Below are 15,487 nucleotides of genomic sequence, written 5' to 3' on the forward strand. Positions count from 1 at the left end.
ACATTCTCTCTAGACACCGTAGTCACAACCAAGATTCCCCGTTGCCCCCGAAACCTCATGGTAACGTGAGCTTCGGCAGTCCTGGGTGGGTCAGTTTTTCCGAGAGGGTCTTGTATTTATATATTAGAGACTTTTCTAATTGTTGGCAAAAGAACAGTAAGAAGGGAGAAGACACCAGCATTTTAGAAACTGTTTATCCTCCCCAAGTTAAATTTTTGGGTTTCCTTCTCCTCCCCATCTCCTTATGACACGTAAACTACTTTATAGGCACAAATAGGTAGCATCATTATCATGGAGACCATCGCCAAGAACTGTTCTGCCCTTATTGCCTGTCCAGTGACCTGTAGGAACAGCTTTGTCGATCTTTTTATGTTTGAACTGAACTTACAGATTACTCTTCCATAATGCCATTGGTCATTTCCATGAAAGTGTGATACATTTTTAAGTAAATAAAAAAATACGAATATATGAATGTCGTAAATATCTGATGAATGGTTTAAAACTGAAAGAAATATTTTACTTTTCCAGCTTTTCATAAGTAGTATTTGAGATAATAGAAAGCCATCTGCTTGTTGCTTAATTTATTTTCCTGTATTCTACTTTCTGATAAATGAGAAGTAAGTTCTTTACCATTGTGAGGGAGGTGAAGTGAAGAACTGTCCTTTGGTTGTAGGTCCTCCTTGGAGAGATTTACACAGGCACCAGTGTCGCCAGAGTTATCGTGAAGGAGTTAAAAGCAAGTGCAAGCCCAAAGGAACAAGATACTTTTTTGAAAAATGGAGAACCTTACTAGTAAGCAAACCCTTACTTGTGTTCTGTGCATGTGCCCTTTGGTCTTGAAAATCAGGCATTTAAAAATACTTTGGAATTCCATCGTCATATGTAAATGTCGATATGTAAATGTCGAATCGCTATGTTATACACCTGACCCTAAGATGGTGTGGTATACCAGCTATACCTAAGTAAAAGGGAAAAATCATAAGGGCGCTGTGAAGCGTGAGAGCTCCTGGTCGGGAAAATGTGGCATCGTCATCCCAAAAGTTAAGAAGTGGAACGAGGTTGTCCAGGTTCTTGGCAACCAACTGATTTTGTGACCCTAAGGGAGAATGAAAGATTTGAAATATGTCAGCAAGATACAGGGGGCCTCAAGGGAAAACTGACATGGATGTCTCAGCGGGCATCTGCTGGCCCCGCCCATTTCACCATACATCGTTTTATGCACCTGTCATGGATAAAGATTATGAAAACGAACTCATTTAGGAAATGACCCACTTTATTTCTGCATGGACAGGTTGCAGAACTTCATCCACAGAGCAATATTTTAAATATATTGCTTAAAATTACAACATCGGTAGACTTAGGAAAATCTTATCTATCAGACAAGTTTGCCTTTGAAGAAAACCAAAATATTTTTTAAACAACAACAAAAAACTTTGAAATTTTCACATGTAAAATGCACAATTTAAGTAAGATTCAGAGCCTTATAACCTAAGACTCAAAATGAAAATGTCCCTCAGAAGGTGAATGGTTAAACAAACTGACCCATCCATGCCAGAGGTGCCTCAGCGGTAAAAAGGACGCACCGTTGGTGTGGGCAGCAGCTCGGGGGACCTCGGGGGCGTTATGTCGAGTGAGGAAATCCACCTTAAAAGGCCACATGCGCTATGATTCCAGTTACATAATGTTCTCACAGTGAGCACATTATAGGGATGGCAAATGGATTAGTGAGTGGTTGCCAGGTCTTGGGGGTGGTGGGCGGGGACAAGGAGCTGTCTGTGACTTGAAGGTGTAGCATGGAGGAGGTCTGTGGTGAGGAGCAGTTCCGGATTTCGGTTGAGGTGATGGCTGTGCAAATCTACACGTGTGATAACGAGACACAGAGGTGTACGCACTCTGTCCTAGCGGCAGTTCCCTGTTCTGGTTTATTCTGTCACTGGTACTGTAAATCGTCAGGTGTAACCGGTGGGGGAACTGGGTGGAGAGAACCCGGGACCTCTTCCTACTGTCTTTGCAACTTACCGTTAACTCATAATTGCTTCAAAATAAAAAGTAAAAAAAAAAAAACCTTTGTTATTATCTTTTTTTTTAAACTTTATTTTGGGTAAAATATTTGCCAAAAAGTTTGCATATACTGTGGAAATTTATGGAAATAGTACAAAAGCTAGATAGCCTGAGTAGTAGTTATTTAATGTATGGATTGAAATTCTTATTGAATATGTGTATATAGTCTGCCTTTTAAAACTGCTACTTCAAAGTGATATTTATAAATTCAATTTGCAAAAATTAAAGATTCTTATATTAGGAATTCAGTTTTAATTTGTAAGAGCGTTTGTGATTGGCTTTGAATCATTTAATCATTAGATAACTTAGAATACATCTGTTAAGTAGTTTTTTAATGCGTTCTTTTCAGCTTACGTTTACATCATTATGAATGTTAAAATTTGGATTACTGTTTGAACAGTGTTACTAGCATGCTCCCTGATGAATAATAAGGTGACTTTTATTTTTACCAGTATTCTTCAGCATCCAAATATTCTTCAGTGCGTCGGACAGTGTGTAGAAGCGATTCCCTACCTTCTGGTGTTTGAGTTCTGTGATCTGGTAAGTGTTTAGTAGATGCTCAGGGCAGCAAGCACGCGAAAGGTCTCGTCTGAGCATTTCGAGAGATAGAGGTGCTGGTCGAAGGCCTGCTTTCACTTCCGTCCCCCATTTTAAGAACTGTATGGAGTACTAATCCCTCACCTTTGATAATAGTGTTAGCTGACACTTTCATAAGTGTTGTTTTATACTCCATCCCTACACTAAGCTATTCGCAATCATTCCCACTTTTTAACCATATTTGTCCGCACTTTGCGTGTGATTAAAATAAAGCTCATGGAGATGAAGAAAATGTAAATCAAGTGTATGGCACAGCCGGAGCTTGGCTCTAGGTTGGCTCTTTCTGGGACCTCGAGGTCTTAACTTCAGCCAGGCGTTTAAACAGACCCCTCCCCATGGAGGGAGGTCAGGCGCCTCCCCGCCTCCAGACACTCAGAGCCTGTCAGTTTTTTGAAATAGCGACTGTATGTAACATTCAGCTTTTTACGTAGATGATTATTTCCTTAACCTAAAATTAATAGCTTCATTTCTCAGCATGATAGTATTATTTATTGAAATTTATAGTTGGAAAGGTTGTTCTTTGTGCTGTTTCTATGATAATTTTTATGTGAAAATTTCCCATAAACATCGTTTTGTTAAATGTAGGATTTGATTGATTTCTTTGTATTGTCTCAGTTTTCAGAACATTAAACTTTCTTGATCATGCACAGGAAAGTAGGAGTACACCAAAATAAATCTCAATTCAGAGAATATTTTCAGCTGTTAAAATTGAAAGAGAGCAGTAAACATTGTGAATTTTTGTTTTAATTCCTAAATATGTTTGCATATCACATTTAGGTAGTTAATTCCAAAGCGAAGTATTCATAAACTGTCCCTATTGGCTCCCACTGGATTACGTGCAGTAACCCCCAGACCTCCGTGGCTGATGCGAGCACAAGGGGTTTCACTCACCTTAGTGTTCACATAGCCCCGTGGCCGCGGCAGCTCTGATCCAGCCCTCCGTGGTCTTCGCTCTAGGGTCAGTGGTGCTTTGTATCTGTAGGTGATGAGGGGAAAATGTGTATTCAAGTGACAGTGTATCTGTATGAGTCAAGTTTATATGGTTTATAGCCTTGTGTCCTTCTGATTTGGATGGGGGGCTAGAAGGGGCCTGAGTCAGTTTTCTATCTGTTATTGAGAAGCATATTAAAATCTCCTGACCGATTATAGATTATCAGTCAAATTTTTGATTCTAGTTGGTTTCGCTCTGAACTTTTCGATGCCCCGTTGTCAGGGATGCAAATTTAGAGGTGATTTAACTTCCTGTAACTTGACCCTCATCATCATGAAGGGTTTGCTTTAAGAGTAAAAGCATTGCTAAGGATAAAGTCTGTTTTTATCGGTATGAGCATAGTTACACCAGCTTTCGGTTAGAATTTGCCTGGTTCATTTCCACCAGTCCTTTCCCTGGTCTGCATCTCTTGTAAACAGCTCATTGTTGATTTTATTAATCCGTAGTCCATTTACATTTATTTTAGCTGCGACAGATTTTGCATTATTTTCCCTACCTGTTTCAAATTTTCTTTTTTGCTTTTTTTCTAGCCTTCTTTTGAATGCTTTTTTTCTAGCCTTCTTTTGAATTCTTTTTTTCCCTCTTGTTTCATTTTTTTCTATCGACTAGTTTGTATTTTAGATACTGTTTCTTAATTTCTTATATGGTTACACGAGAAGTTATCACACGTATATTTAATTTAACAAAGTCTAAAGTTAATATTTTAACCTTCCTCTGAAGAAACTGGGACCTGACAGGGCTCTCTCTCTGTAAGGAAAACTGGAAGAGTTAAACCTATTTTCCTGTGACATCCCCACATTTTCCATCATGGCAGGTGCACTCATGGGGTACAGAGAGGAAACGTGGTCGTTGTCCTGTAGGTCTCCTGCTCAGGAGCAGACGTGATAATTACCATGTCGCCTGATAAGTTATTTAATAGAGGCATAAGAACTTAGAGGAAAGAGTTCTCACTGGTGTTTCTGATAGTTTTATTGTATATCGCATTTTTTTTTCTTTTGCCTACAGCACCTGGTCTTCCTAGGTGGTCTTCCATCCAAGTACTAACAAGGCCCAACCCTGCTTAGCTTCCGAGATCAGACGAGATCGGGCTTGTTCAGGGTGGCATGGCCATAAACATTTTGTTGTGATTATCTCAGTATTATCAGAGGTATAATATTTATGATCCTCAGTTATTATAATATGAAAATAGCTCCTTTTTGTTCAGTTCTATGTGACCCAGTGACACAGCATTTGAGAAAAAAAAAAAGACCAGAAAGGTGCATTTTTATGTGTTGAGACACGTCTGCTTGTCAGAATTCTACGTTTCTGAGACGTTTAATGGTACCTTTACTTTAGGTCCCTGAGCTCCTGATATTGATTACAAATAACAATTAAGAGACTTTTCATGAATGAATGTAACAGAAGTTAGCAGGAATCCTCATCTACTTGAAATACCACGTTTCCAGGCTCATCGAGGTGGTTTTAAAAACTATTTCATAGATTTTGGCATTTTCCTGTCCTTCACCCCTGTGTCCATTCCTGAAAGTTGCTGTTTTCTTCTGGAGTTAGGTAAGAGCCTGGGTGCTCAGCTTAATGTTTTCTTCTGCGGGTTCAGGTGGCGGGTCTAGTTTGTTCTTTAATGAAGCCGCCTCTTCTTTTGGGGAGTAGTAGTTTAAACTGCTTTATAAAGAAACACCTAAAATGTCGGGAAATACACAGTAAGCTCTTTTAACAATTATCATAAGCAACCCAGTATTGATAAGATTCTAGAGTGTTTTTTATACCATTGTCATTTACATTGTTTTTTATATAAATATAATAAACATTTTTTGTTAAATCACCATTCTTTTTATAAAAATTTCCCCTGGTACTTTTAGATCTTAGATTTAAATGCATATTCTCCAAGAACTTAGACTGTGTATTCAAAGCATATTAACTTACCTCAATTTGTACTAACTTTTATATTTTGGGGTGAAGATGATACACACAACCCTCCAGAATTAACAGAGGTGTCTTCTTGAAACATTCTGTGTGACTCTCCTCAGTCGTGTTGGGGGAATGTTTGCTCCTGAAAGCTCAACATCTGGAAAGAGCTCGCGTCCCCACCAAAAGCTTTCATTGGCAGCGCAGAGCTAATAGCCATTTACAGTTTAAGTGTATTACCCAGTGGTACATAGATCAACAATAAAATTTTAAAAGTAGTAATTGCTCTTCAAAAAGTTAAAATCGAATCACTATATGATCCAGTTATTTCACTTTTAAGTACATATATCCAAAATAATCGAAAGCAGGATCTTAAATATTTGCATGCCCATGTTCATAGCAGCACGATTCACAGTATCCAAGAGGTAGAAGCGACCCAAGTGTCCATCAATGAATAAATTGGGTATATCCATACGATGGGATATTCTGTTATGCCAAATGAAATAAGACAGAAGATGGATACTGTACGGTTCCACCGGCATGAGGTCTCTAAAGTAGTCAAACCCATAGAGACAGAAAGTGGTTGCCATGGGCTCCCTATGGGGGGCGTGTTTAATGGGGACAGAGTCTCAGTTTGGGGAGGTGAAGAGTTCTGTTGCGTGGATGGTGGTGACAGTGGCTGCACAGCAGTGTGACTGTGTCCGATGACCCTGAGCTGCGCACTTAGAAGTGGTCGAGGTGATAATTTTGTGTTATGCGTGCACTTTTACCACAATTTTAAAAACATCGATGTTGATTACCTGTTGTTATTTAAGGTGCTGTTGTAGGTGTTACCTACATCAGGAGGAGGCTAGAAATTCCCCAGTTCCCTGGGAGATCTGTAGGTCAGTGCTTGGGATGGCCAATCTCGTGTCAAAGTGAAGGCCATTAATCCGGGGATCCCACCCCCATGCCCAGTAGCGAGAGGTCACATTTGTCCCCTTGGGCAGTTTCGTACTCCTCACCTTCGGGCCCTAGTGAACTTCAGAGGGAACAGGCTCACCAGCACCGAGGACTAGGGCCTGGACAGGGTCACTGGCGCCGAAGGACGGGTCTCTGGGTGCCAGAGACCATGTGTCGGGAATCGTCGGCTGGGGTTGGCCCATGGAGCCCGAGAGGGGAGCTGCCTGGGCTGAGGGGCGTCATCTGAGGCAGAGCCGCCTGCTGGCGAGACTCCAGAGGACGGGGGGCAATAGCCCCGGCTTGGGAAGAAGCAGCTGCGGCCACAGTGAAAGGAGCCACTGTCTTCACACGTCCTTAGTAGGTCAGGAGCTACTGCACGAACATTGGCCCTTTCAGTCGTCACCAGGCCGTGATCGTGCTCAGCGATAACGTCTTTCAAGTAGAAAGGAGAGGGTATTTTCGCACTTACTTAAGTAATTCCTTGTGAGATGGAATTACCAGTCTGGTTTTGAAAAGTGCTTCACTTTAGAATTTTTATGAAAGAAAATGACTCTCCTGAGTGAGTGTGGTGGCTGGACTGTGGCCACTGAGTAGTAATGCTGATGGTGTGGCGTTTACGAAGGGAGCTGTGACCGCAGGGCATTGTGTACAACTCGTCGCCATAGGAGGTACGCAGTGCTCTCACGTGCATCTGTTTTTGGGGTAAGAGTCACTCGTTTGGGGTAAAGAATCACTCATTGACAAAAACGTATCAAGTGCCTGTTAGTTACAAAAAGCTGCACAGTGCCCTGGGGAACACAGAGGTGGGTCACCCCGATCCCTAGAGGCTGGCAAGTCTGCCCTCAGATGCTCGTTCTGCCACTTCCTGATGTGTCACCTCGGAGAGTGACCTCACCTCCTTGAGCCTCAGTGTAGACCTCCGTGAGGCGAGGTTGGAACTGCCCGCCCCACAGCTCCGACCATTAGTGAGAGGATGAGTGTAGACTGCTGGGCATGTAGTGAGTGCTCAGGAAACAGTAGTTATTTTTATTCATTTTCAGTTACTTAAATTAATTGATCGTAATTAATTATTAAGGTCTGAGTCGTGTGGTGGAGGAAATCTGAGTAGAAGTCCCAGTTAGAATATTGAGGGAGGCTTCGCAAAGGAAATGGCGTTTGAGCGCGTGGGAGAGTGAGCGATCGACTTTCTTCGGCAGAGGAGAGCCCGGTGGGAAGCGCGACGTGTGTGGGGGGAGCCCCAGGGGATCCCGCCCAGGCCGGGGCGTCTGCGGGGGTGAGGGGTGCCATGTTAGGAGAAGCAGGTCGGCATCTGCTGGGAAAGATAAGCCGGGTGAAGAGCAGAGACGACTTTGGAGACCAGACCGCGAGCTGAGTCGACAGCGAGAAGGACGTAGACGGAGCTTTGCCCTGCCCGCCTTCCCCAGGCCCGGCCGCTGCCCTGCGCCCCGGGCCCCGGCTCTTTGCTAACAGGCTGTCCTGACTGCCTGTGGCCAGGCCTCCCTGCCCTCCCCGATGCCTGCGTCGCCCCACCCTGGCTTTCTTGAGGCTGAGTGTCTTGCAGATGCCCTGACTCTCCGGTGCCGTGTTCTCCCGCGTGTCACAGGTCATCACTGCTGGGCACCAAGATTCGAACCTGGAGTTGGTGCCCAGGTGAACGCGTGGTGGGAAGTGTTTGTTCTCTCATGGTTTTGGCGTCGCTACCAGAAAATTTAAAACGACCACGTGGCTTATAGTACATTTCTCTTGGACAGCTCTGGTCTATATTGTGTCTCTGGAGAAATGCATTCTGCGATCTGATTATGCTCTGAATGGGTTTTCAAATAATCCAGACTCCCAATTCTTGCAATAAAATCTATTGCATTTCTCAGTTACAAAGGTAATACTTTCAAACAGAATCAATTAGATTTTACTTAAAATATAATCTTTCCATGTTAACTGTCTTTACTTAGCTTTAATGTGCAAAGTAATGAAATACTAAATTTAAAACCTAATAAAAATTTGAAATTACGTATTTCCTCCTAAATTCATTATTATTAGATTGTTAAATTGAGATATCAGGGGACTGCTTTGGGGAAGGTGGTTGTCCTAACTTTAATTTGAGGGAACATCTTTTAGAACTTCTCAGTAAGATTTTTTTTTCTCCCACTCATTAAGCTATTACGATCATTCTTTGGTATCCACGATGGATTGGTTTCAGGACATTCCCCCCTCCCGCCCCCCCCGCCCCCCGCCGAGACCAGAATCCGTGCATGTTCAAGTCCCTTATATGAAATGCTGTAGTATTCGCATATAACCCATGCATACCCTTCTGTAGACTTTAAGTCATCTCTAGATTACTTACAATACCTAATACAATGTAAATACAGTATAAAAAGTTGTTACACTGTATCGTTTAGGGATGAATAACAAGAAAAAAGTCTGTACATATTCAATACAGATGCAGCCATTGGCCTAACTACATAGTACATGTCATCAGCAAAAAAGTCAGTAACTTTTTTTTCCCAAATATTTTTGATCTCTGGTTGGTTGAACCTGCAGATGGGGAACTGGGTGTGGAGGGGCGACTGTTAAACGTGTGCTGTTCTAGGCTCTGGGGACACAGCTAGACAGAGTCCCACCCCTTTTTAGTGGGAAGGACAGACAAAATGCCAGGTAGGACCTGGAAAGGGAGGTTTTAAGCAGTGGAATGTCATGACGTTTTGAAGGACCCACTCTGGCTGCTCAGGGTTGAAGCAGGAAGCCACATGGGTGGTGCCTGGGATTTGTGTGAACGCAGAGGAGTCTGCAAAAGGCAGTCTGATTTTGAATTTAGTGTGAAAACAGATCCAGGACCTGGGGATAGGTTGATTATTGGAATCTAGAGGCTGAGCAGACTTGAGAATGATGTCTTTGGATTTGGTCCGATCCACCAGGAGAGCAGCGGTACCACTTCCTGAGAAGGAGCAGATCGGTGATGTCACACAGGACATATGAGGGCTGAGAGGCCTCTGAAGGAGTCCAGGGAAGGGTGTCTGGTCAGCAGGAGGACAGGTGACTCTGGAGATGGAGGGGTTCGGGCCAGAGAAATGTATCTGAGCAATGGTTTTCCAAGCCCTGAGGTGGGTAGAATCACCTGGGAATGAGTGTCACATTGACAAAGGACAACGACTGAGCCCTGGGGCGTGCCAGAACTTACAGATCACAAGAGGGGACAGTCCAGTAAAGCACCCTGAGAAAGGAGGACAGCCAGGAGACAGGTGGGGCAGGGATGGGCCCGCTGCTTGATTATGCTGGCGAGACTTGAACCGGTGACCGTGCTTGTGGCAGAGGTGGTCAGCGATCGCCCCATGGGGGCAAGGGTTTTGCTGGAGAGGGTAGGAGGCCAGGAGGCGGGCCAGCCAGAGCACCCCAGGCGTTTCAGTTTATCTGGGAAGAGGAGGGAAGTGGGGTGGTAGCGGGGCTGGAGTGGAGCACTGGAGGCTCCACGGGTTCTTTGTTGGGTTTGCCTGAGAGGCGGTTGAGCATTAGAGCAGAGAGGGATGGGCTCGCCATGACACTGAGCCTAGGAAGGCGCAGGCAAGGATGACTAACCCGTAGTCACAGCCGGTGATGCGTAAGGACACAGGCAGACAGAGGATTTGTGGGAGTTAAGGAGCGCCCTCGGGCTGGAGGGAGGTGGGACTGGGACACGGGGTACCTGGGGGCTTCGGCTATGATGTTGATGTTTTATCTCATCAGCAGGTGCTGGGTAGGTGGCCGTTTATGCCGTTCATTTATTCTTCCATTCAAATTTTTGTTTAAAAATATCACAACTTTTTCCCCCAACTCATCCTATTAAACATAAGTGACTATTAAAGCTTCATCATAAAGCTATGTACTTGTTGAGTTTTCACATCGTATTGAAATTAATTCATCGTTCTCAGTGTCCCGTGAAAAGCTGGATAAAGCCCTCATGGCAGTTTATGTTGGACCTGAGGACACTTGTGAGTAACCCCTTTAAAGGGCTGTCATTCACGGAATGACCCATTCAAGAGGCCGGTCCAGGTTGCTCTTCTGTTCTTAGCCTAGCACTTTGCTGCCATCTAGTGTCACAGATTTTTCTTTCTGGGGTTTTCGGGGAGGATCTGAGACACTTAAAAACTTGGATAAAGGAAACTTTATTTTTCAGAATAAATTGCTGTTCTTAATTGTGTGTGTGTGTGTGTGTTTAATTGTAGACCAAAGCAATAATCCTTGTCTACTCACTAAGCACCATTAAAGCATAAATAAACCAGATGTCTATGTACAGGTTTGTCTCTTTTGGATAGAATGAATCACTATTTAGTACTTATTTAATATACATGTTTTTACTGTAATTAAGGATTTTTTGTGCTGTTTTCTTTTTAAATGGTGCTACGAGGAGAGTTCTGAGGATCTTTCTAGAACAGAGAGCTAACCCCAGCTCCCACACAGTCCATCACCAGTCTCGTTCCTGAGAAACGGCGCTCAGGCTCCTGGGTAGGTGAAGGCAGCGCCTCACCCCAGGTCCGACTGTCGACGTCATCTCCCCAGTGGGGCTGGGGGAGGCTTTATTTTTTGCCAAACTAGAAACATTAGGAATAATAACATTAATAAGCAAAATCTTGTTTATCACATTTTATATTCTAGTGAAATTAAGAGAGTAGAATCAGTTACAGAGAGAAGATATTTTAAGAACAGTGAATGGTAATGAGTAAACTTTAGATAACCTTGAAAATGAACTACACTTCATTGGGCGTTGTCCGCCTTCATGGCCAGAGTCACTTGTGTGGTGGTCACTGTTTGCCAGCAGCTTCCGTTTGTTTGAGAGTCGGCCAGATACAGCACAGCCTAATCCTACTTTTGTGTAAGGTAATTGGATGGATATTTCAGGAAAGGGGTTAGACAAATGAAGTTTCCATTTCATTGGTAACGTAAATAAAGTTAAGCTCTTTGTTTTCATATTTAGTTTCCATATGATCTACCTTATAAAAATCCCATAGGCCTGGAGTTTTTCCCTGGGGTTTTTATGGATTAATTTAATTGTCGTCCAAATCTGCCTTTATTCCCACCACTCCCGTGCCGGATGGAGCTTAGGTGGCCTGGGCGAAGGTGGGGAGGGCTATGTATTTTTAAAAGGAAAAAAGGTGTCCATTTCTGCAGAGCAGCTTGTAATTGCACTTGGAACAAATCAAAAAAGAGCACTGTGTTTGGGAAGAAATAAAGCGTGGTGAGCGGACAGACCGTGGGTACTGAGGTAGCGCCCGCCTCTCTGCCCAGCAGTGCCATGCGTTGGGGGGCTTCTGCCCTCCTCGCAATCCACTCGAAGGTAATTATCATTTGTTCGTTCTTGTAAAATGAGTTGATGAGATCTGCAGTCCTGACTTACTTCACTCGTGAGTAGGACTTTCTTGACGAGTTAGCAAACTGGACAGCAGAGTGCAGCCCTGCCATTTCATTAGCTCTGGCAAATTTCTTAACCCCTTGAGGCCTCGGTTCCACATCTGGAAAGTGTTCCAAGTTATAAGAATTATTTGAGGTCACGAGTGGAAAGACTCGTAGCACAGTGCTTGGCACACTGCTCAAAACTCAAATAGTGCTGTTATTGGTGCGAACGTTTTCATTCATACGGAGATCATCGAAGCTGGGAATGAAGACAGATTTAGATTCTTAGAGTGGACCTAGAAGTTACGTTAGAATGTACTTGGTATTATTAAATGTGGGCAAATGTTTCCAAAGGGATGTTGTGTTCTAGAGCTTTCTTCTGGGAGGAATTTGATAAATGTGCTGTCTTCGGTAACAGTTATCAGAAGTGTATCCTTCGGTTGGTGAAGGAAAACTTTCTTCCTCGGGAGTCTTTCCTTGACTCACGTATTAAGGAAACAGAAAGCTGTTGGCTTGCTGTCTAAATGTTATTAACTGATTATATAAAGCTTTCATTTGGAATTAAGTCACATCAGTAAATATTTAATCATGTGGTAAGAGAATGTGGAAGATTTATTTCCTCAAAGGTGTATTCTCCAAAACAGATATGCTGTAAACCTCCCAAACAGTCCTGAGTAGGTCATGAACTAGCCACGGGGTGACCCAGGGGCGCCGTGCGGGAGCGCCCCGGTGCCCTGCGTGGGAGCGCCCCGGGGCCCCGCGTTTAAGCGCGTGTGCCGGGCGTCTGGATGCGAATTTGTCCATTTTCCTGCCCGCGCTGCTGTCCTTCGAACAGTCTTATTAACTTTGTAAATTTTTCTGGAGGGACTGGAATGTTCTCTCTCACAGTGGTCTCTGGGCCACACGGGGCCCTGGGGAAGCTGGCAGACACCCCAGGCAGTTGGTGCCAGCACTGAACGCCCTTTCCCCTCCTTTTCGACCTGGTTTCCTTTTGTTCCCTCCTCTGTCGCCCGTGAGTGCGGTGGCGAGGGTCCTCTCTGGATCTCTTGCCGCGCGTCTGGGACCGCTAGAGGCGTGTGAGCGGCGCCATGTCTTTCACTCTCCGTATCATCACCTCTATCTCTCAGTTATCTGGAAATTTCTGTACTTCTACACTTAGTTTAAATTGTGCATCATTGCAATATTTCCTTTTTTTCTTTTTAAACTTTTATTGTACGAGCATTTATATAACAAAAGTAAACTAATGTTTAATTTTGTTGAAATGGACCTAAAAGATGAATGGCGTTTTCTGTACCTTTGAAATATTTGATTGGAATGACTCTTTGTCATTTGGAAGTTGTTTAGAGTGAGACTCCTTATTAAGCTCAAATCTAAGTGATTCTTAATAATCTTAGTAACTGATGCCCGTTGAGGCATGTGCTTAGTTGCCACGTGCTTCGTTCACGCATCTCCTTTTGAAAGCACACTGGACGGATTTTTGCAGGGCGACCTGAAGGCTTACCTGCGCAGCGAGCAGGAGCACCTGAGGGGGGACGCGCAGACCATGCTGCTGCAGAGGATGGCGTGCGAGATCGCGGCGGGGCTGGCCGCCATGCACAAGCTGCACTTCCTGCACAGGTGGGTCCGCCTGCTCGCGGGCGCCTCGGGGACGGGGTGCACTTCGTGAAAGGGTCTGTGGGAGCTTCGGGAGGGCAGGCCGGAGAGTCGGCGCCCGGGTCGTGACGCAGATCCTGGCCTGTACTCCCCGTGTCAGAGTGAGGGTTGAGTTGGGGTTCATGTAAACCACTACCGGGAAATAGAATGTCTCAATGCAGCCCGAGGTTTGGAAATCATTTCCAGAACTTCGAAGAATGTAAACAGCTGTATATCACTCAGTGCTGAGAACGAACAGCCCCAGTTTGCCTCCTGACACCTCTTGTGTGCTTCATGTCAGCCCTAGGCTCTGATTATAATTGCTAGGTCTCACAGCGTGTCCCATGTCACGTTCCTGGTTGAGGAAGAGAGGACCTGATAGGCTGACATTTTTTGTGTAAGGTCACAGTGTGAGTTTCTGGCCAGCATCCGAGAGCCTGCCCGCAGCCGGGTTGGGGGAGGTCAGGGTTGGTGCAAGCAGCCCAGGAGCTGGTAAACACATTTCCGTGGAAGCCTTTCTGGCCTTGTTTGAACAGCCGTAGTTCTTAGGAGCATGTAGTCGTATTTTGTTCAGACCGTTGATGTAATTTTCATAATCAAAACAACAAAAGGTTTTGAAATCCTGTCTGAGATGATAGTTCTGTGAACCCAAAAGGAAATTTCTGCTTGCCCTCCCACCTTTTTGAGCTCCAATTTATGTTTAAAATGTTTAAAATTATTTCTCTAAGTCTCTCAGGAAACCAGGCAGTGTCTCTTTAGTTGATTTTAATTAAATTATTTAACTCTTAACAATCCAAAGACCTGAAAAGGAACACCTGTGTATGTTGATGTGCAGGAATGTCCATGAAGTATATTTTTTAAAAAGCAGGTTGCACAGGAATACGTTTCTAGAATGACTCCATCTTTCTTAAATAAGAAAATACTTGGTTGTATTTGTAGAGAGGGCGTGTGCGCGCGTGTGAGCAGACGGGGGAAAGCACCTATCACATTCTCAACGTCGCCTCAGAGTGGGGACGTGAGTAACGTTTTTCTTACACATCCATATCTTGTTTGACTTGCATAATGAGCAAATCATTCGGAAAAAGTGCTTTTCAAAAGACCCAAAAGAATATGGGCTTCTTCAGGCCCAGGATAGAATCCCTCACACGAAACTTCAAAATAGATCTGGTTTTTTTTTTTTCTTTTTTGTAATAGAGATACCGTACATTTCATTTTTAATCTCCTATAACAGGTAGTACACAGCATATTTGTATTGTTTATCTTTTGTAAAACACAGATTGTTACCTACTACTTGGCTTAGGAATTTTTAGATTTTGGAGAATGGGTGCATTGAGAAAGAATATCATATCACAGTCAGCAACAGAAAATTATCAAAGATCTAGAAATCGTGTTTAAAGCCCAAGTATGTTTTGACTATTGTATTTTAAAAATTGGCAAAGACGTCAGAGGAAATGTTATTTTTCCTGTGAGTTTCTTCAGGAAAGTTTTACTTTATTTAGAATCTGTGAACTTTAGAACAGATAAAGATGATAAATTGAATCACATGGTTTAGATTTTATTCAGGAACAAACAACTCAGGGTAAAGAAAAATTTTGAAATCATTAACAGCTGTCTCATTTTCTTTTAAAAAATAACCATATTTCATGTAAAATTTCTATTTGGGGCTAAATTTTGTGCTTTAAGTTATTTTTTGTTGGTAGCACATTGTATAGCATATTTTTAAATTGGAATTTAGAGTATTTATTGGCTGACTCAAAGTCAGACTTTCTGTGTTGGTCGAAAATAGAATGGCCCACATGTCCAACTAAATGCTGTTAGCTGCATTTGGAAGCTGATCGAATAAAGCACTCCCAATTAAATTTGATTTTGACTTATTGTTTAAGAAGAGACTTCTGCCTGGATCGTAGGTAGCCTGCATTTCTGAAGTCGAACACCTGACATTCGGGAAGGCCATGTAAACAGCAGAAGCTGCCAGTGCGATACGCTCCACACTGGCTGGCC

The 15,487-nt window shown here is 43.5% G+C and overlaps 1 protein-coding gene and 1 pseudogene across 1 annotated transcript in view; one reads left to right on the forward strand and one right to left on the reverse strand.

Annotated features, from left to right (window-relative positions):
- Nucleotides 1–291: 291 nt before the first annotated feature.
- LMTK2 (lemur tyrosine kinase 2) overlaps nucleotides 292–15,487 on the forward strand; it is a 42,458-nt gene continuing 27,262 nt past the window's right edge. Inside the window, exons 1-4 of the mRNA XM_023532774.1 lie at nucleotides 292–336; nucleotides 674–792; nucleotides 2,514–2,601; nucleotides 13,338–13,471. Of these exons, the coding sequence (XP_023388542.1) occupies nucleotides 292–336; nucleotides 674–792; nucleotides 2,514–2,601; nucleotides 13,338–13,471 (386 nt within the window). The remainder of the gene's footprint in view (nucleotides 337–673; nucleotides 793–2,513; nucleotides 2,602–13,337; nucleotides 13,472–15,487) is intronic.
- On the reverse strand, nucleotides 4,646–4,764 carry LOC111742286 (annotated as a pseudogene).

The sequence above is a fragment of the Pteropus vampyrus genome, unplaced genomic scaffold (genome assembly GCF_000151845.1).
Source record: "Pteropus vampyrus isolate Shadow unplaced genomic scaffold, Pvam_2.0 Scaffold90, whole genome shotgun sequence".
In the NCBI taxonomy this organism is placed as follows: Eukaryota; Metazoa; Chordata; class Mammalia; order Chiroptera; family Pteropodidae; genus Pteropus; species Pteropus vampyrus.